The sequence below is a fragment of the Felis catus genome, chromosome B1 (genome assembly GCF_018350175.1).
Source record: "Felis catus isolate Fca126 chromosome B1, F.catus_Fca126_mat1.0, whole genome shotgun sequence".
Lineage (NCBI taxonomy): Eukaryota > Metazoa > Chordata > Mammalia > Carnivora > Felidae > Felis > Felis catus.
Window position 1 is genome coordinate 42,855,669 of NC_058371.1, and position 22,225 is coordinate 42,877,893.

The 22,225-nt window shown below is 36.0% G+C and overlaps 1 protein-coding gene and 1 long non-coding RNA gene across 6 annotated transcripts in view; both read left to right on the forward strand.

Moving 5' to 3' along the window:
- LOC101097234 (disintegrin and metalloproteinase domain-containing protein 18-like) overlaps positions 1-16,388 on the forward strand; it is a 139,348-nt gene extending 122,960 nt beyond the window's left edge. For all 4 annotated transcript variants that reach the window (XM_006930702.4, XM_045055527.1, XM_045055528.1 and 1 more), the window contains 2 exons: positions 5,229-5,388; positions 16,205-16,388. In XM_006930702.4, the coding sequence (XP_006930764.2) occupies positions 5,229-5,388; positions 16,205-16,250 (206 nt within the window). In that variant the 3' untranslated portion in view covers positions 16,251-16,388. The remainder of the gene's footprint in view (positions 1-5,228; positions 5,389-16,204) is intronic.
- Positions 16,389-16,574: 186 nt separating this feature from the next.
- Positions 16,575-19,842, forward strand: LOC111560027. Of its 2 annotated transcripts, XR_006596506.1 has the most exons (3): positions 16,575-16,992; positions 17,239-17,317; positions 17,780-19,842. It is a non-coding gene; the product is annotated as an uncharacterized LOC111560027 (long non-coding RNA). The 2 variants fall into 2 exon arrangements; XR_002741476.2 differs by lacking the exon at positions 17,780-19,842 and having other exon boundaries at positions 17,239-17,471.
- The last annotated feature ends 2,383 nt before the right edge of the window (positions 19,843-22,225 follow it).

Genomic DNA, 22,225 nt, shown 5'->3' on the forward strand with positions numbered 1-22,225 from the left:
CACAAAATAAAGGTATGTAGGGATATTGCAGCAATGCAAAGATGGACTGAATTCAGACACATTCTTCTTGCAACCTCTGAGGCATGAAATGCCAATAAGAGCTCTTCTGTCTGTCACTAAAAGAGACAAAGACTGCAGAAGGATATGTGGCAGCTTCCCTGGTGGGAAGGTCCTGATCATATCCAACAAGTGATACTGATGCTGGTAGCCCTGGGAAGCTACACATGGGTCCTAACAGAGATAGACTCTGGCCTGGGGTTTGCTTGCTTGGTGGTAGATTCAAATGTTCAGAGTGCTATTAGGAAACAAAAACAAAAACAAAACCTGAAACAGAAATTTTTCACCAATTTGAATTGTTGACCATCACTTGTTTAGACAAATAACACATTTTACACTCTATAATGTCAAAACTATGGGCAGAGAGATATTCTCCTCAGACTACTAGTTTGATAAAGAATTGGAAACTTGGTCTAAAATGGAGGGAGATAAAGGCACGAGGTCTTACACACCTTCATGTGGGTATGCTCACACTCAACATGAGTGAGGCTAAAAAGAGTGCCCCCTCTTGATAGATTTCTCTGTTTTTCTAGTGTATCCAAGTCTGCAAATACAAGGCAAGGAACAAGCATAATTCCTAAGTAAGAAACCAAAACTATATGTTGTCTTTATATCAGAATTCCGAAAGGCCTTGATGGGGAAGAATGTACCTTTACCCCATCTGGCAAAATTTAGGCTAACCATAAATGCAGCTATATTGCCTGTGGGTAAAGATAGTCCACTAGTTCTGTACCTTTTTAATGTTACCCTATGTGAACAAGAGTGAACTGAAGGGAAAGGACACTCTAGATAGACTAGCATTGTTGCCTGCAAGCTAGATCAGCACAGTAACCAAGCTTAATGTACCTTCCAAAGCTGGAACAATTTGTGTGCAAATGGAAAGAAGGGGGAATAATTGTAAAGGATAGAGGAATGAATAATTGGGTTATTTAATGAGAGAAATCCAATATTACATTAACAGCTCAAAAGGGACTAAACCAGAGATGATACCGTCTTAGCTTGATGGTATTAGATGCCTGAAAGAATGAAGCCCCAGTCTAGATGCCACATAGGGCTATTACACAGAGAATTTGTCTCTAACAACATTCCAATATTTGGGCTCAGACCATCTCACTAATTCCTATCTAGCATGTTCAGTTAATATTGCTTGAAGGGCAGATTTATACCCTTCTGTTTTATAAAACCAAGTATGGGTTACATTCCCCTCAGATACAATGTTCATCTCCATAATAGCATCAGGTAAAAGAGATGCAACCATTTCACATAAAGTTTTTATGTATACCAATTTCATAATCTTATCAGCCCTCATGTTTTTATGTTCTCCCAATCTATTTTAGCTCACATCAAGACTTCACCAATGTGTTTTTGGTACCACACTCCCTAGGGTTTCTGTATCAAGGAGTCTTGGAAATTTCTCCCCCTCATTTCCTGACCATTTTACCCATTCTTGTGAACAAGTCTTTGGGAGACATCCCTAGTGAGAAATCAAGCCGAGGGATTCAGGCCCTTTTGTCCATCTTTAACTCAATCAACCTGCTTAACCACTACCACAAGCACAAGTGATTTCTGGTCTTGTTTTTCATTGTAATCTCCACCTTAATGCTTTTTAAAATTTTCCAAACTGAGAAAAATATAATGAGCTTGTTCAGGAACTTCAATATTGGGGGACCAGCAGGAGGTCCCTTTTGTTTACCCCACCTCTGGTAGTGTGGTATTAAAACCTTCGTTTTGGAGCACCTGGGTGGTTCAGTCAGTTAAGTGATAGACTTTGGCTCAGTTCATGATCTCATAGCTCGTGAGTTCAAGTCCCACGGAGGGGTCTGTGCCATCAGTGCAGATCCCACTTTGGATTCTCTCTACCCCTCTCTCTTTTCCCATTCCCTGCTTGCATTCTCTCTTTCTCTCTCAAAAATAAACAAGCATTAAGAAAACACCTTTGTTTCAACCCCATCAATGTCTGTTTTATTCACCCCACTTATTAATTGCTATCTAAGGATTTCCACCATTCTGGGATCCAGTTACAGTTGCACCAAATCCATAAAATACCTAGGAATAAATCTAACCAAAAAGATGAAAAATCTATACACTGAAAACTATAGAAAGCTTATGAAAGAAATTGAAGAAGACACAAAAAAAATGGAAAAAGATTCCATGCTCCTGGATAGGAAGAACAAATATTGTTAAAATGTCGATACTACCCAAAGCAATCTACATATTCAATGCAATCTGTATCAAAGTAACACCAGCATTCTTCACAGAGCTAGAACAAATAATCCTAAAATTTGTATGGGACCAGAAAAGACCCCGAATAGCCAAAGTGATCTCTAAAAAGAAAATCAAAGCAGGAGGCATCACAATCCCAGGCTTCAAGCTATACTACAAAGCTGTAATCATCAAGACAGTATGGTACTGGCACAAGAACAGACACTCAGATCAATGGAACAGAATAGAGAACCCAGAAATGGACCCACAAACGTATGGCCAACTAATCTTTGACAAAGCAGGAAAGAATATCCAATGGCATAAAGACAGTCTCTTCAGCAAGTGGTGCTGGGAAAACTGGACAGCGACATGCAGAATAAACCTGGACCACTTTCTTACACCATACACAAAAATAAACTCAAAATAGATGAAAGACCTCAATGTAAGACAGGAAGCCATCAAAATCCTCAAGGAGAAAGCAGGCAAAAACCTCTTTGATCTTGACCACACCAACTTCTTACTCAACACGTCTCCAGAGGCACAGGAAACAAAAGCAAAAATGAACTACTAGGACCTCATCAAAATGAAAAGCTTCTGCACAGTGAAGGAAACAATCAGAAAAACTAAAAGGCAACTGACAGAATGGGAGACGATATTTGCAAACGGCATCAGATAAAGGGTTAGTATCCAAAATCTATAAAGAACTTATCCAACTTGACACCAAAAAAACAAATAATCAATCCAGTGAAGAAATGGGCAAAAGACATGAATAGACACTTCTCCAAAGAAGACATCCAGATGGCCAACGGACACATGAAAAAATGCTCAACATCACTCATCACCAGGGAAATACAAATCAAAACCACAATGAGATATCACCTTACACCTGTCAGAATGACTAATATTAACAACTCAGGCAACACCAGATGTTGGCGAGGATGCAGAGAAAGGATCTCTTTTGCATCGTTGGTGGGAATGCAAGCTGGTGCAGCCACTCTGGAAAACAGCATGGAGGTTCCTCAAAAAACTAAAAATAGAACTACCGTATGACTCAGCAATTGCACTACTAGGCATTTATCCATGGGATAGAGATGTGCTGTGTCAAAGGGACACATGCACCCCATTGTTTATAGCAGCACTATCAACAATAGCCAAAGTATGGAAAGAGCCTAAATGTCCATCGATGGATGAATGGATAAATAAAATGTGGTATATATATATATATATATATATATATATATATATATATATGATGGAGTATTACTCGGCAATCAAAAAGAATGAAATCTTGTCATTTGAACTACATGGATGGAACTGGAGGGTATTATGCTAAGTGAAATTAGTCAGAGAAAGACAAAAATCATATGACTTCACTCATACGAGGACTTTAAGAGACACAATAGATGAACATAAGGGAAGGGAAATAAAAATAATATAAAAACAGGGAGGGGGACAAAGCAGAAAAGACTCATAAATATGGAGAACAAACTGAGGATTACTGGAGCGGTTGTGGGAGGGGGGATGGGCTAAATAGGTAAGAGGCATTAATGAATCTACTCCTGAAATCATTGTTGCACTATATGCTAACTAATTTAGATGTAAATTTTTTTAAATAAAAAATTAAATTAAAAAAAAAAAGAAAAAGTACATACAATATAATTCTATTCACATAGGTTTAAAATCTGTCAAAAATTGATTCATGTAGTATTTCTCTTTTGGAAGGATAATTACTGGAAAAAATCAGGTTGAATGTTCTGAGGTACTCATAATATCCTGAGCCCTGGATTTGGTGTTGACTATATGGTTGTGTTTAATTTAGAAAATTCTTTGAGCTGTATAATTATGGCATGCATCAATTTCTGTTTTTATGTTATACTCCAGTAAAAATTCACTAAATAATAATAGAAGAAATCAAGATACTTGTAAACTTTGGAAAGAAATATTGATTAGAAATTATTGAGGATTCTCTTGGATTCTGGCAGGATATGTTTTGAGATAGCTCTCCATCTATCAATTCATCCATGCATCACTCAATCACTCATTTGGTTAGTTTTTATTTTTACAAAAAAAAGGAGATCCTAAAATATATATTCTACTTGAGTTGTTCATTCCCTATATCATTGAATTTATCAAAGTCTATCTCATTCTTTTTAGTAGTGACATGGTATCACATTGTATGGATATCTCATAACTTAATTTAGCCCTTGTCCTATTGATGGAACTTTTTGCTATTTCTCTTTTTCTATCACAAAACTGCTATAATAAAATTCTTTTATTTGCAACATTTATGATCTAGGTGAGTCTTTTTTCCCAAAAATTTTATTTAAATTCCAGTTAGTTAATATATAGTGTAATATTAATTCCAGGAGTAGAACTCAGTGATTCATCAGTTACATATTACACCCAGGGCTTATCATAAAAAGTGCCTTCCTTAGTACCCATAGCCTATTGAGTCCATCCTCCACCTACCTCCCCCCCATCAAGGCTCACTTTCTTCTCTATTGTTAAGAGTTTCTCATGGTTTACTTCCCTCTCTCTCTCCTTTTTCACCTTCCCATACGTTCATCTCTTTTGTTTCCTAAATTCCAGATATGAGTGAAATCATATGCTATTTTTCTTTCTCTCACTGACTTATCCTTCCTAATTTTTAAATTAAATTCTATTACTGTATTACTTTTTAAAAAAATATTGATGTCATAAATATGCCAAATGTAGTAAGCAGTACTCAAAACATGTATATAGTTAACATAATAATTAAAAATATGCATAAAAGACAAGAAATCTGACAAAAGCTCCATCACTGTTTAGGGTTATGAACTTAAATGTCCTTTTATTTTCCCCATAAGAGTTTGCAATGTATTAAAATTTCAATCATTTACATAAATATTATATACAAAATAATTAAAGTGAAAGAAACATGTTTTTTTAAATATTCAGTGAATATCTACTGATTTCTATTTCATTTTTAGATATAATTTTTATTGAAGAAGGCTACAATGCACAGCGAAACAACTGGCTTATTCTGAGTTTCTACATTGTTCTTCCCTTTATCATAATTTTCACCATTATGATCATGAAACGAAATGAAATGAGAAAATCATGCAACAGACAAAATGCAGAATATGAAGGGTAAATATGACTATGCAAATAATTTATGATCTTAAATTGTACTGCTCATTGACCAGTGAAATAAATCCATTATATAATATTCTTAAGTTATATTCATTCCTTATATTCATTAGTTATATTCATTTCTAAGTATGCATTATTTTTAATCTAATGTAAAAGGCATTTTTATAATTTTGTTTTCCAATAGATTGTTTTTAGCATACTGCAGCAAGTCCAAATTTTGGCTGTTCTAGAACTGTTTTCCCAATGAATATTTACAGTATTTAGGTGTTGTGTTCAAACTTTCATTAATTCCTGAACCTCAAAATATTTCTCTTCAGTAGTTTCAAATCCTGTGAAAAAATCCTTTCAGAATTCCTTAGAAATTAGATAGCATTTCTTATTAATTTCTACATGCTATTCTTATTTTTGTCCTTCTTCTCTTCTGATGAAATTTATCACCAGTAAAACTATCCAGTTTTGGGTTTCTCAAAAATTTTAATTAATTAATGGTTTTTCTAGTGGATGACCTCTCCCTTGATGTCAGTGGTTAATTTAAGTCCCCTACTACAACTGTACCGCTCTATCTCCCTGTAGATCTGTTAATATTTGCTTTCTATATTTAGGTGCATACATCTTGTTTGGATTGACCCCTTTGTCATTATATAACGCCTTTCTTTGTCTTTATTACAGTCTTTGTTTTAAAGTCTCTTGTACATCCCAGCTTTCTTTCTTTTTTTTCCCTTTTTTGATTTATTTATTTAAATTCAAGTTAGTTAACATACATTATAGTATTGGTTTCAGGAGTAGAACCCAGTGATTCGTCACTTAACATATAACACCCAGTGCTCATCTCCACAACTGCCCTCTTTAATGCTCCTCACCCATTTAGCCCATCCCCCTATCCATCTCGCCTCAAGCAACCCTCAGTTCTCTGTTTTTAAGAGTCTGTTATGGTTTGCCTCCCTTTCTGTATGTGAGATAGGAGATGGTAATTGTGTCTAACATTGTGTTTCTTATATATTTTTTTAATTTTATTAGTGAGGCTGCAAATCTTTATTTTCATCTGGGCTGCACCATTTTTTTCTACACAGAAATTACTTTCATGTCATTTGGCCTATTTTCCCTATTTGCTTATATTTTATCTTTTACAGGAGTTGTTTATACACGTATATATAGTTTACTAATGCTTTTTTTAATTTGGACATGAATATCCTCTCTCGATTCTTACTGAGTTTATAGAGTAATTAGAGAATTGGTAGCTTAAAGTATTATGTATTTCTATCCTCAACATGTATCATAGGAATATATTCAAAAAATATCAAAAGATTTTTCATCACATAAAAGGCTAATGGTGATGGTACAAATTGCCCTATTGTCTGATCCAATTAGATCCAATTGCCTTTGCAAGAGCAGTCTTTGAGGCTTGTTTCTTTCTGAACCCAAACGGACGTTTCTTAGCTGTCTCTTTTCCTGGTTCTCTCTGTTAAAATTTTAGATGATCTGTAATTTAGCTTGTTCTCAATAGCTTCCAGCCTTATATTAATTGTTTACCAACATAATCTCCATAGTGTATGACAGTGTCCTTAGGGTTGGACTTCTTCACTTTCTTTTCCCAATAAATCACTTACCTTGAGAGAGCTACCAATCCAATAATTTCACTCTTGGAGATTTATCTCTGAGAAATGAAAATCATTCTGTCACACAAACTTGAACACAAATGTTCATAACACCATAATACAGAATACCCCAAATCTGGAAATTAAGGTCGTTCAATGAATAAATCATTATACAACCTGTGGTAAACCCATACCTCCACACACTATACAGTAATAAAAGAAAACACAGTATTAATAGAAACAATTTTGAGAACACTAAAGGGAATTATGCTAAGTGAAACAAAGCCCTTTTCAAAAGGTTAGATACACTATGATTCCAATTATATAAAATTCTTGCCATATTAAAAATGACAGTTTTTGAGGATAGATTAGTAGTTGCCAAGAGATAGGGATAATGGAGAGAGTGGGTATGTCCGTTAAAGAGTAGCAACAAAAGCTTTTGTTGATGGTACAGTTCTGTATCTTGATGTGGTTATAACTACATGAAACTACACATGTGATCAAGTTGCATAGAACTACCTGGACATAAACATACACACATATGCATGCATGTCTAAATTGTGCAATCTGAGCAATCTCTGTAGGTTGTGTTAATGTAAATTACCTTTTCATATTATAGTATAGTTAGGCAAAATGTTATCATGGGAAAGGCTGAGTAAGGGGTACATGAAAGCTTTCTGTACATGTCTTTGCAACTTGCTATGAATATGAAACTACTTAAAAATAGAAGGTCAAAAATTGGATCGTAGACATAAATTTAATAAGTTAAATTATTCAACTTTCTAATGAATACATAAAAAACTCTACAGATGTAGGGCAAGATAAAAAATTCTTTCATATGAGAACAAATCATGATCCATAAGAAAAATTTGTATGTGATACAAATTAAATGTATTTGATCTGAAAAATATCCTGTTAAAAAGGTAAAAATACAGGCTTCAGTCTGATAGAATGTATTTGCAAACCATATATCCCACAAAGACTTTATATCTATATTTTAAAAGTTCACCAACAGTTGAAAAAATGTGGGGTTAGAAAAAGACAAAGATGTGAGCAGAGAATGGACTAAAGAGTATGTACAGATGGCAAGCAAGCATATTAAGTTATACTTAACATGAGTAGTTACTTGGGTAATTATTAAAACAACAATGAGATAATATCACACTTCCCCCAATAGATTGATTAAGATAAAAAATATTAATATAGTAAATACTGATGAGGATACAGAAAATTGGATCACTTGTACATTGCTGGAGGAAATGCAAAACCATATAGCTACTATGACTACAATTTGTCAGCCTTATCATACAACCCAATAATTTCACTCTTGGGTATTTACCCTAGAGAGGACTTTTACATTTATGCAAAAATACTGTGCATGAACATCCATAGCAATGTTATAATTTTTAGTTATCCAATTGATAAAATTGGATAAAAATTATCCAATTGATCTTTTGATGGATGACTGGTTTAACAAACTGTGGAATATTCATACTGCAGAAGCTACTCAGGAATAGCAAGAAATTAATTGTTAATACATAATGCAATTTTGATGGATCTAAGGAAATTACATGAGAGAAAAAAACAAAGTTCAAGAGCTACCATACAATACCATTTATATAAGGTACTTGCATTACAGTTATAGTAATGCAGACCAGATTAGTGGTTGCCAGGGATTAGGAATTGGGAGTAAGGCAGGTAGGTGTACCAAGTAGGGATTGTATGGCTTTTTGTGGTGATGGAACAATTCTATATGTTGATGTTGGTGTTGGACACACTAATTTATACATGTAATAAGATAGAAAACATTAATACACATATAAACACAAGTCATTGCATGTAAAAAATGATAAGATCTAAATTAACTCTGTGGAATATACCAATGTCGATTTCCTGGCTTTGATAATGTAATATAATCATGCAAGATTTTACCATCAGGAGAAACCAAGTGAAGGATACCTTTTTATCCTTGTGTATACACACATTAAATCTCCCAGTAAAAAATTTTAAACTTCCTATAAATCTATAAGTATTTCAAAAACTTAAGCAAAATTAACATTTGCCCCCCCCCCAAAAGCCTATTAAATGATTCCCAAGAATCTAGAAAAGAGGATAAAAAGAATGACAACGATAATATATAGCAAGGTGTTATATTGAAACTTAACCATACAGAGTCAATAAATTTTATCTAAATAAATTTAGTCTAAATACTAATACTAATTTCATCTAACTACTTTTAGTCTAAATACACCAATTAAAAAAGCCCTAAAAAACAGAAAATGTGGGGCACCTGGGTGGCACAGTGGTTAAGCTTGGTCCTATTCGATCTTGGCTCAGGTCATGATCTCACTGTTCATGAGTTCAAGCCCCACATTGGGCTCAGTGCTGATGGTGCAGAGCCTGCTTGGGATTCTGTCCTTCTGTCTGCCCCTCCCCTGCTTGTGCTCTCTATTTCTCTCTCTCTCAAAAATAAATAAATAAACTAAAAAAATGTTTTAAATAACAGAAAATGTAAAATTGGATAAGAATCAATATAAATATATGCTCTCAGCAAGAAATCCACATTCAATCTAAAGAAACAAATGTGTTACAAGTAAAATATCTACCATGTTAACACTAACCAAAAGGAAACTAAAATGGCTATATTTATGTCAGCCAACATAGTCTGAAGAAGAAATATTATAACAAGAGTATAACTTGATCATTATAATCATAATAAAAGAATAGTCTTTAAGAGCACATATAATTCCTTCAGTTCTAACAGACTGCTTTATATATTTGAAACTCTATTATGAGCTGCATAAGAGAAAAAGTTACAAATATAATTCGAAGTTTCAACATCTCTCTCTCTCAATATAAGCAGACTGAAAAACAGTAAGAATATAAAAGAATTGAAAAACACTAATTAGCAGCATGACCTTTTAGAAGACCTCACTACAACAGCAGAAATCACATTTGTTTCAAATGCACCTGAAACATTTAACAAGTTAGCCCTAAAGTGTGCCTTGAAAAAGTAACAAATTCAAACAGATTCAGATCATGTGAAATATGTACTCTGAACAAATAGAATTATACAAAAATGTTTTGGAAAGTATGCCACATATTTTTCAGTAATTCACTGATCAAAGAAAAAAATAAACAGAAAAATTAGAACATATTTGAACACTAATTGAAAATAAAAATACATGATAAAATTTGTCAGATAGATAGATAGATAGCAGTACTTTGGGGAAAAGTTATATTATTAATAATTTATATCAGAAAGGTAAGAAATTTTAAATCAACTACATTAGCTTCCACACAAAAAAAGTATACAAAGAGAAACAAATTCAACCCCATATAAAAGGGAAATGAAATTATGAAATTTAGAAAACAGCAATAACAAAATAGAAAACAGGGAAACAATGAAACCAGTGAAACAAAAAACTATGTTTTGGGAAAGATCTTTTTGGAAAAGTACTAACTGTGTAGCCACACTGGTAAGAATAAAGAGACAGTAGACAACAACAATACCAGTACCTAGAATGAGAGAAGAGCCCTCATTACTGATGCTATAGACAATGAAAAAATACTGAGGAAATATTGTAAAAGTGTTAATACTAAACAGTCTGACAACCTAAATGAAATGGACAAATTCCTGAAAGACTGAACTATCGAAGCTTATTCAAAAAGAAATGGCGAGGAATTAAGATGCTGGAGTCATAGTAGGACCCTAGGCTTGCCTTCTCCCTCAAACACAGCCAGATAAATATCAAATAATTCTGAACACCCAAGAAATCCATCTGAGGACTGACAGAACAGACTTCACAACTAGATGGAGACAAGAAGCCAAACACATCATGGAAGGTAGGAGGTGTGGAGTCGTGATTTGTGGGAGAAATGGATAGTGGGTACTGCTAAGGGGAGGGAGCACTGGTCATGAAGAGAGGCAAGAGAAAGAGAAAGAAATAGGAAAACACAGGGGATCATACAAAGAAAACAATTCCCCAAAGCCATTGCCTTGGAAAAGGAGTGGGGCTGATAGTCCTGAGTTTTTAAATTCAGCAAGGCTCAATGGCTGGAATTTTAGAGGTCCTGGCATGACTTGTATGGAGGCTTGAAAGTGCTGCAGTGATCCTATGAAGAAGGAGAGCATATGGCCCGGGAACAGAAGGCAAAATCTTAGGATCCCCTTGGACACACAGAGAGACACAGTTCCCCCTTCTTGGAGAGCAACTGGGAGAGGTGTCATTTCTTTTCCAGGAACAAATGAAACAAAACAGATCAACATGGTAGGAGACAGAGTGGGGAGGGGGGTGGGGGGGACGGGAAGAGAAGCAAACCATAAAAAAGACTCTTAACTTTAGAGAACAAATTGAGTGTTGCTGGAGGGGAGGCGGGCAGGGGGATGGCCTAAATGGGTTATAAGCATTAAGGAGGGCACTTGTTGGGATGAGCATTGGGTGCTGTATGTAAGTGATGAACCACTGATTTCCACACCTGAAACTGACATTGCACTATATGTTAACTAACTGGAATTTGGATCCTGTGGTTTCTTTGGATTCTGTGTCTTCCTCTCTCTTTGCCCCTCCCCGCCTCTCAAAAACAAATAATAAAACATTAAAAACATTTTTTTAAGTTGAAAGAAAATCTAAATATCAAAGCAAGACAAACAAATGTAAGAAATGGAGAACCTGAACAGGATTCTATCCATAAATAAACTGAATTTGCAGTTGAAAATCTATCTATAGTCTCCAACCCAGATAGCTCCACTGGGAAATTATGCCAAACATTAAAAGAACAAATAATACCAATGTTATACAAAATCTCCCACATATTTTAGCACACTTCCAGACTCCTTCTAAGAAGATACTATTACCTTGATACAAGCTAGACAAATAAATAACACAAGAAAAATACACATCAATTTGTATCCCTCAAACTGAATCCAATATTATATAAAAAAGAATAATAGGGCACCTGGGTAGCGCAGTTGCTTATGCATCCAACTCTTGGTTTCAGCTTAGGTCATGATCTCATGCTTCCTGAGTTTGAGCTCCCTGTGGAGCTCTGTGCTGGCAGTGAGGAGCCTCCTTGGGATTCCTTCTCTCCTCTCTCTCTCTCTTTCTCCTCTCTCTCTCTCTCTCTCTCTCTCTCTCTCCTTCTCTCTCCCCCTCCCCTGCTCACACTTTCTTTCTCTCTCAAAATAAATAAACTAAAAAAAAAAAAAAAGAATAACATATCATGACCAAATGTGATTTATCCAGGGAACACAAGGTTCAATCAATAATTTACCATAGTAGACTGGGTATTTAAAAGATCAGCTCAACAGATTCAAGAAAACCATTTAACAAAATCACCATAAGATTAAGTTCTTCTAATTCCTAATTTGCCGTACTTTTCATTCTTTATCAGTTTCATTTTCTTTCTTTCTGTTCCCTTAGTCACTGAAATTAGCTGTATGATCCACAAATTCCTTTTGGACATCCACTTTTTCTCTATATGTTTCTTAGATTGACTGATTTACTCTCTTTCCTTCAAATTGCCTTTTTAGATGTTCAACTCAAATTATAAGGATGCAGACTCATCTAGATCCTTGGTTTAGCTATAAGGGGACTTGCCATTTCTGGCCTAAACTATGGAAAATCCCCTTGTTCATCCACAAAGACCTCAAATTCAACAAATCTTCAACCCAACTGATTATCTCCCAACTACTGTACAAATCTGCCTCTCCTAAAATTGGTGGCACTATCATCTCAGTTGCCTAGTCACTTTAACACTTTAACAAGCTTCATAGCAAATTAGTCAGTGCACCTATTTGGCTCCCTATATATTGTAAGGGTAAATACAAATTTATGAAACAAAACATCAATTTTCCCTGGCACCACCCCCACCCACACACACCCTTTTCTTAGATTATTTCCTTTAGAAAACGTGGAATTGTTAATCCTTTCTCTGTCTCTTTGGGACGTATGTAATTCTTTTTGAAAACTAAATAAAATTTGTCACCTTTACACTCCAGGAATATTTTCCCTAAGGACTTTGTAGGCATCTGTCTATTACAAACATAAACATTAAGAAAGATAGCTTCCTATCTTCCTGGCTCCTTGGGAGTTTAACCTTGATGTCTAGTTCCAAGCTGCAACTTCCTGGTTATCCTAAAGAAATTGAAAGTTTTATTTGTATTTTGGATAAAGACAGTTAACATGTGTGACATGGACTATATCTGCCTGGTTATATAAAAAGGTGAGATTTTGTTCTATCTTTACAATCCCTTTAGCCCAACACAGTCAGGTCTAACACTTATTCAATAATAAAATTGTTTTGTTCCTTTCTACATTTGTGAAGAGGATTTTTAGTGGGTTGACAGAGATACTATTTTTAATTTTAATTTTTTTTTAAAATTTTTATTTATTTTTGAGACAGAGCATGAGCAGGGGAGGGGCAAAGAGAGAGGGAGACACAGAATCTGAGGCAGGCTCCAGGCTCCGAGCTGTCAGCATAGAGCCTGATGCTGGGCTTGAACTCACAGACCATGAGATCATGACCTGAGCTGAAGTCGGACGCTCAACAGACTGAGCCAGCCAGGTGCCCCAACTATTTTTAATTATGTTTCCAAAATACCTCTCATATTTATATTTTTCCCCCTCAGGGTTTAGCTGTGAGGATGTTGACATTTCTGGCCTAAACTATGGAAAACACTTCTAACTGGATTTGCTGTCTCCAGTCCTCATCATTTCTATCTCACCATTTCCAGGACTATTATAAGTTACTTTTCTGAAACAAAATATCATTCATCCACACTTAAAGTTTTTGGATTATTTAATATTATTCTTAGGAGAACATTTACTGGCTCAATACAAGTCATTCACTCATCCAATTATGGTTCAAATCTCAAATGTGACATCCTTTCTGTAGCTACATTTAATATATGTGGAGAAAACAAACTAGCAAGATTCCAGGAGAACATTGTATATTATGCTAACAATGAATTTCTTATGCATATCTGTTTTCCTGTTAGTCTTTGACCTGTTTGGATACATGGATGATATTCTTTGTATTTTGATAACACAGGCATACTGCTTGGCTTATACTATGTATTCAAATATTTATATTTATATATCCAAATATTCACAATTAGTAATTACATTATTAGTAATTATTATATTATCATCAATATAATAACATAATTATATCAATAATAATTGTTAATTAATAAACTTATTACATGAGCATTATTACTTATAAATATTCAAGTATTTTTTTAATGTTTTATTTATTTTGAGAGAGAGCACTAACAGGCAAGGGGCAGAGAGAGAGAGAAAGAGAGAATTCCAGGCAAGCTCCACACTCAGCACAGAGCTGGACGCAGGCCTCAAACTCACTAACCGTGAGATCGTGACTTGAGTCAAAATCAAGAGTTGGGTCCTTAAACGACTGAGCCACCCAGGCGCCCCTTCGAGTATTTTATATACTTATATCAATCCCCCCAAAACCACATGGTTAAGAAGTAAATATTTTAGTAAAATAAATAGACATGTCTATTTTAGAATTACATATTATATTAATTGCTACTGAAACAAATATTTAGAAAGAAGTATGGGAATTAAACTTTTTAAAAAACCATTTTTATCTATTTTTGTGTTTATGTTTACAAACAGGAAAAGCATTCAGTATTTGAATTTGTCTACAGGTATTGATTTTAAGCTATAAAAGCACAAGTTTCATGAAAGGAAAATTTAAGAATGTCTTGTAAAAACTCTTATGAAAATGAAATTAGGTAATTCTACTTTATTTTTAAGAACTTTTACAGAGGCTGTGCCATTTTACATCCTCACCGATAATGTACAAGTGGTCTGATTTCTTCATATCCTCGCTAACACTTATTTCCTCATTTTTGATAGTAGCTATCCTGAGGGATGTGAGAGTGTAGTTCTTTGTGGGTTTTATTTGCATTTCCCTGATGATTAGTGATTTGAACATTTTTCATGTGCTTATAGGCCATTTCTGTATCTTACCTGAAGAAATGTCTATTCAAGCCCTTTGGCCATTTCTTAATCAGGTGTTTGTTTTTGTTGTTGAATCTCAGGAGTTCTCTATATAGTCTAGATATTAATCCCCTATCAGATATATGATTTCCAAATATTTTCTCCCATTTTGGGGGATTGCTTTTTACTCTGTTGATATGCTGAGTAGATATCCAAATAATTGAGAGTGGGATCCAGAAGAGATATCTGTATGCCAATTTCATTGCAGCATTATTCACAGTAGCAAAAAGGTGGAAGCAACCCAAGTGGCCATGACAGATAAACAGATACACAAAATGTGGTATGTACATACAATGGAATATTATTCAGCTTTTAAAAGGAAAGAACTTCTGTAATATGCTACAACAGAAACATAATGAAGCCATTATGCTGAATAAAATAAGCCAGTCACGAAAGAAAAATACTGTATGAGGCCACTTATGTGAGGTAGCTGGAGAGGTCAAACTCTTAGAGACAGAAATGAGAATTGTCATTGTCAGGGTTTAGGGGAGGGGGAAATAGGGACTTGTTTAATGGATATAAAGTTCCTGTTTTGCAAGATACAGAGTTCTGGTGATTGCTGGTGGTAACATTTGCACAACAATGTGAATATGCTTTGTAGCAATAAACTATATATACACTTTAAATATGGTTAAGATGGTAAATTTTTATGTTAGTTGTATTTTGCTACAATGGAAAATAAATTTTGAAGAAGAAACTGAAATTAGGCAAGTCACCAACCTGTATATTAAAACGTGAGATGGAAGTTCTTTCCAGATTAACTCTATTGCCTTTCAACGTGTGAACTCCATATTGATTGGGGGAAAAAACTGCATTTAGACATTCACTTAGTCTCCTAAACATAGGTTTTTCTAAGGAACAAAGGTGTGCAAAACTGAATAAATGTATTTCGTTTTTTGGTCATTTCATAGCTGCAATTCTTTTGCCTCATGCTTAAGTTGTAAATCAATACTAAAATAATAAACACATATTTACATTTGTTTAGTGTTTTGTTTGGACTTCTTAGTTTTCTAAGAAACAAACTTATCTATAAAAGAATTGATTTTTCATTATTTTGTGTTTGTGTTCCTTTGCACGTATGTGTTTTGACCTGAGACTTAAAATAGAACTCCGCAGTAGCCACGGTTAAAACAGACAACTGTCTGCTACTAACCATATTGTGAATTTCCATTTTGTTTTTCTTCACTACAGTAATTCAGTCGTTGTGCCAGAAAACTATGACGTGGACTACTGGTAACAGCCAAGCACTTCACCAGCAGATGGTCCATTTCCAGAGGAGAAAACTTCACTTTATGACCCTTACGTAATCCCTAAATGCGTTTCAGATGTCCTCGTTCTGGAAAATAAAACCCAAGCCCACGTGGGCACCAGGCCAGCTTGCCTCTTGCCTCCAGCGCCCAGTGGGCAGGCTCCCGGGGCTGCGGCTGCGTGTGCGGGTCAGCAGAAGGGGCGGGGCGGGAATAAACCACGTGTCCCTCCCCGATCTCCCCGTCGCCCGCGCTGCCCCCCAAGCCCACTGCCCCCCCACCTCGCCCCCACCCCCGCCCTGCCAGCAGGGAGTTCAGGACCGCCGCGCGCGAGCGGCCGCCATTCCGCAGCCAACCGCCATCACCGTGGCAAGGCCGGCAGGACGCGCAATGCTGCCTGTCCTGCTGATCCTCTCAGGCCTGGGCCGGCTGACCTCCGCCGGCCGTCGTGAGTGTAGGACCTGCTCCGTAGAGGGTCACCTGTCGCAGAGCCTGTGAGCGTGGCGGGCTCCAGAAGCTTGCTCCAGAACCCTGTGCCCGGCTGGGGGGAGCCCTGCGTCCTGTCAGAGCCCGCCTAGAGTCAGGATCCTGCGGGGCCTGCTGCTGGGAAGGCTCAGAACAGGACTGGGACAGTTGTCCTCACGTGCCTGACCCTGCACTTGGAGGAGGGGGCGAGCAGCTTCTGGGAGGTGGGGCCTCCAGAGCAGCTCTTCTTCACCTATTGGGGCTGAGGTCAGCAAGTCCCAAAGTGTCTCTGGAAGGTGGTAGGGTCACGTCCCATTTCTAGGTAGCCTCTTCTGGAATGCACAAAGTCTGATTCCGTGGTGGGAGCGTGCCTGCGTGTGTGTGTGTGTGTGTGTGTGTGTGTGTGTATGAGTTCGTGGGAGTTCAAAGAGTGATGTGAAGTGGCAGGACCAGTGAAGAATAAGGATGCTGGCAGGCACTGAGGAATGCTTACAGGTGTTTTCCTTACTGCAGATCCTGAAACATCACTTCTACAAATTACAGTGCCATGGAAGACTGGGGCAAACACTGATGATGGCAAAGTTTCTTAAATGTATGCAAATAAGAAATCATTCTTTGTATTTTCTGGGTATTTTATTTTTTGGGCTACATGAGATCAGTAGTCCAGATCAATTCACACATAATCATTTACAAAATTATTTGTATTCATATTTACTTTGTTAAAGAGCTCCAATAATTGAATGAGAGCAAGTGTTTTGATATTTAATTTTTAGTAAGTATTTCCGAAGTGATATATAAGCATAATTGTGGCTCACAAAAGGGCTGTACATTTTACTGGACCTTTTAGCTATAAAATAATATGTAATTTAAATATTCTTATACAAGTGGGATCATACAAATACATTTGATTATTGTGGTAGCTGTTTCATAAAGTCCCACTGCACTGAGTTAGCTACCACTGAATCATTGCTTCTAGGGTAAATGTGTATATATTACATATATATGATCATAAATTTTAAAAACAACCCATCCTGAGAGATTCTATTTTCTTTAGATTTCAAAGAAGGAAAGGAGATTCAGAAGTGAAAAATGACTCACATGGGGCTGCTTGATAGGTGCCAGAGTTGAGATTCAAACACGCTCCATTTGGCTCCACAACCTGAGCTTTTTGCGGTACAGTGCACTGTTCCCTACCTTTTTTATCCTCTGCTCCTCTCTGTATGAGAGCTGAAATAATAAGGCAGAGTGTCATCTGTTCAACTTCAGATGAAAATGTGAACCTTGGTGCGACTGATTTTTTTTTTTTTACCTTGAGCATGAATTCAAATGACCAAGAGAGATCTATAAATATTGATTTGGGGTTATAAACCCTAGCAAGTAGGCAAATTTACAAATATGGAATACTTGAGTAATGATTATTTTGTGACATGATTTTTAAATAAATATAAAATGAATAAGGTTTAAAAGGTAAACTACAAACCAGCTATTTTTTTTTTTTTTTGCAGATTATATGTTTAGGTTGAAAGCCTGAGATAGTTTATATGCAAATTTTTAGTATTAATTAGAAAGGTTAGCAAAAGATATCTGGGCACTGAAACAGAGAAGTATGTAAAATACTGGTGAAAAAGTTGAAATGTGTTAAAGGGAGTGATGCTTCCAAATCTCCATCACTTAGTAGCTATGTATCAAAATAAAGCTAACATCTCTCTTTAGTTCCCTTATTATAAAATGAGCAAAGTAGAACCATGCCTACCCTATCAGTATATTGTGAGTCTTTAATGTTTAGCTATAATGCAAAGAACTTATTTTTTATATATTTCTGTTATAACCAGTAAGGTGCAGGTGTATTACATTGTTGAAATGCAGATTTTGGTCTTGAGTAATGATACATGGTGAAACCATTATATGATATCCAGAATGTAGAAGGAAAACTATACATTTTTATTCTCAAACAATAGGATAAAGGAAGGATACTAAAAATATGTTATTGGTTTGTTTCCTATAGAGTTAGTAGCAGATGTAGCTATGAAATGAATCATGGAGTTCGGTAAACAAAAGCAATCAATGCAGCACACCACAGTAACAGAATAAAGGAAAAGAACCACGTGATCATGTCAAAAAAGCATTTGACAAAATGCACACCAATTCATGACAAAAACAATATGTAGGTACAGAAGGAAACTACCTTAAAATAATAAAAGACATATGAAAACCTGTAGCTAACATCATTCTCAAAAGTAAGAGACTAAAATCCTCCAAAATCAGGAAGAAGGCAAAGATGCCCATTTTGCCACTTCTTTTCAATAAAGTACTGGAAGTTCTAGACAGAATAGGCAAGAAAAAGAAATGAGATATCCAAATTACAAAGAAAAATTTTCTCTGTCCAAAGATAATACCATCTTATACATACAAATCCTAAAGATGCCCCCCAAAATTGTTAGACCTAATAAATTTCAGCAAAAAAAAAATCTCAGCAAAATTTCAGCAGGATACAAAATCAACACCCAACACATCAGCTACATTTCTATATACATAACAATGACGAATCCAAAAAGAAAACAGTTCTATTTACAATAGCATAAAAAATAATGAAATACTTATGTATAAACAACCAAAGAGGTCAAAGAAGATTAAAACTATAAGACATTGCTTAAAGAAGTTAAGATTAGACATCTTTGTTCATGGATTGATTGACAAGATGCAAATACTACCCACAGAAGTCTACAGATTCAATGGAATTTCTATCAAAATCAAAGTGATATTTTTGGAGAAATAGGAAAACATATCCTAAAATTCATGTGGAATTTCAGTGGATCCCAAATAGCCAAAAAAAATCTTGAAAAAAGATGAGAAAAGTTGGAGAACTCACACATCCTGATTTCAAAACTATTTACAAATCCACAAAAATAAAAAATAGTATTGACAGACATGTGGACGAATGGATGAAAATAGAGTATAGATATAAACTCTCACATATATGATCAAATTCTTGAGAAAGTGGCAAGACCATTCAGTGAGGAAAGGACAATCTTTTTTCTTTAATATGAAATGTATTGTCAAATTGGTTTCCATACAACACCCAGTGCTCATTCCAACAGGTGCCCTCCTCAATGCCCATCACCCACCCACCCCTCCCTTCCACCCCCATCAACCCTCAGTTTATTCTCAGTTTTTAAGAGTCTCTTATGGTTTGCCTCCCTCCCTCTCTTTTTTTTCCCCCTTCCCATCCTCCATGGTCTTCTGCTAAGTTTCTCAGGATCCACTTTAAGAGTGAAAACATACGGTATCTGTCTTTCTCTGTATGAATTATTTCACTTAGCATAATCCTTTCTAGTTCCATCCATATTGCTACAAAAGGCCATATTTCATTCTTTCTCATTGCCAAGTAGTATTCCGTTGTGTATATAAACCACAATTTCTTTATCCCTTCATCAGTTGATGGACATTTAGGCTCTTTTCAAACTTTGGCTATTGTTGAAAGTGCTGCTATAAACATTGGGGTTCAAGCGCCCCTATGCATCAGCACTCCTGTATCCCTTGGGTAAATTCCTAGCAGTGCTATTGCTGGGTCATAGGGTAGATCTATTTTTAATTTTTTGAGGAACCTCCACACTGTTTTCCAGAGTGGCTGCACCAATTTGCATTCCCACCAACAGTGCAAGAGGGTTCCTGTTTCTTCACATCCTCTCCAGCATCTATATTCTGATTTTTCATTTTAGCCACTCTGACTGGAGTGACGTGGTATCTCAGTGAGGTTTTGATTTGTATTTCCCTGATGAGGACTGACATTGAGCATCTTTTCATGTGTCTTTTGGCCATCTGGATGTCTTTAGAAAAGTGTCTATTTGGGGCACCTGGGTGGCTCAGTCTGTTAAGCATCGGACTTCAGCCCAGGTCATGATCTCAAGGTTAGTGAGTTCAAGCCCCGCATCAGGCTTGTGCTAACAGCTTTGAGCCTAGAGCCTGCTTTGAATTCTGTGACTCCATCTGTCTCTGCCCCTTCCCTGCTCATGCTCTGTCTCTCTCTCTCTAGGAAGTAAATAAACATTAAAAAAAATTTTTTTAAGTGTCTATTCATATCTTCCACTCATTTCCTCACTGGATTATTTGTTTTTTGGGGTGTGGAGTTCAGTGAGTTCTTTACAGATTTTGGATACTAGCCCTTTATCCGATATGTCATTTGCAAATATCTTTTCCCATTCCATCAGTTGCCTTTTAGTTTTGTTGATTGTTTCCTTTGCTGTGCAGAAGCCTTTTATCTTGATAAGGTCCCAATAGTTCATTTTTGCTTTTAATTCCCTTGCTTTTGGAGATGTGTTGAGTAAGAAATTGGTGAGGTTGAGGTCAAAGAGGTTTTTTCTTGCTTTCTCCTCTAGGGTTTTGATGGTTTCCTGTCTCACTTTCAGGTCCTTCATCCATTTTGAGTTTATTTTGGTGAATGGTGTAAGAAAGTGGTCTAGTTTCATCCTTCTGCATGTTTCTGTCCAGTTCTCCCAGCACCATTTGGTAAAGAGACTGTCTTTTGTACCATTGGATATTCTTTCCTGCTTTGTCAAAGATTAGTTGGCCATACTTTTGTGAGTCCAACTCTGGAGTCTCTATTCTAATGCATTGGTCTATGTGTCTGTTTTTGTGCCAATACCATGCTGTCTTGATGATTACAGCTTTGTAGTAGAGGCTAAAGTCTGGGATTGTGATGCCTCCTGTTTTGGTCTTCTTCTTGAATATTACTTAAGCTATTCGGGATCTTTTGTGATTCCATACAAATCTTAGGATTGCTTGTTCTAGCTTTGAGAAGAATGCTGGTGCAATTTTGATTGGGACTGCAGTGAATGTGTAGATTGCTTTGGGTAGTATTGACATTTTAACAATATTTATTCTTCCAATCCATGAGCATGAAATGTTTTTCCATTTCTTTGTATCTTCTTCAATTTCCTTCACAAGCTTTCTACAGTTTTCAGCATAAAGATCTTTTACACCTTTGGTTGGGTTTATTACTAGGTATTTTATGATTCTTGGTGCAATTGTGAATGGGATCAGTTTCTTTATTTGTCTTTCTGTTGCTTCATTATTAGTGTATAAGAATGCAACTGATTTCTGTATATTGATTTTGTATCCTGCGACTTTGCTGAATTCATGTATCAGTTCTAGCAGACTTTTGGTGGAGTCTATCTGGTTTTCCAGGTATAATATCATGTCACCTGCAAAAAGTGAAAGTTTGACTTCATCTTTGCCAATTTTGATGCCTTTGATTTCCTTTTGTTGTCTGATTGCTGATGCTAGAACTTCCACCCTATGTTAAACAACAGAAGTGAGAGTGGACATCCCTGTCGTGTTCCTGATCTCAGGGGGAAAGGTCTCAGTTTTTCCCCATTGAGGATGATATTAGCTGTGGGCTTTTCATAAATGGCTTTTATGATGTTTAAGTATGTTCCTTCTATCCCAACTTTCTCGAGGGTTTTTATTAAGAAAGGATGCATTTTGTCAAATGCCTTTTCTG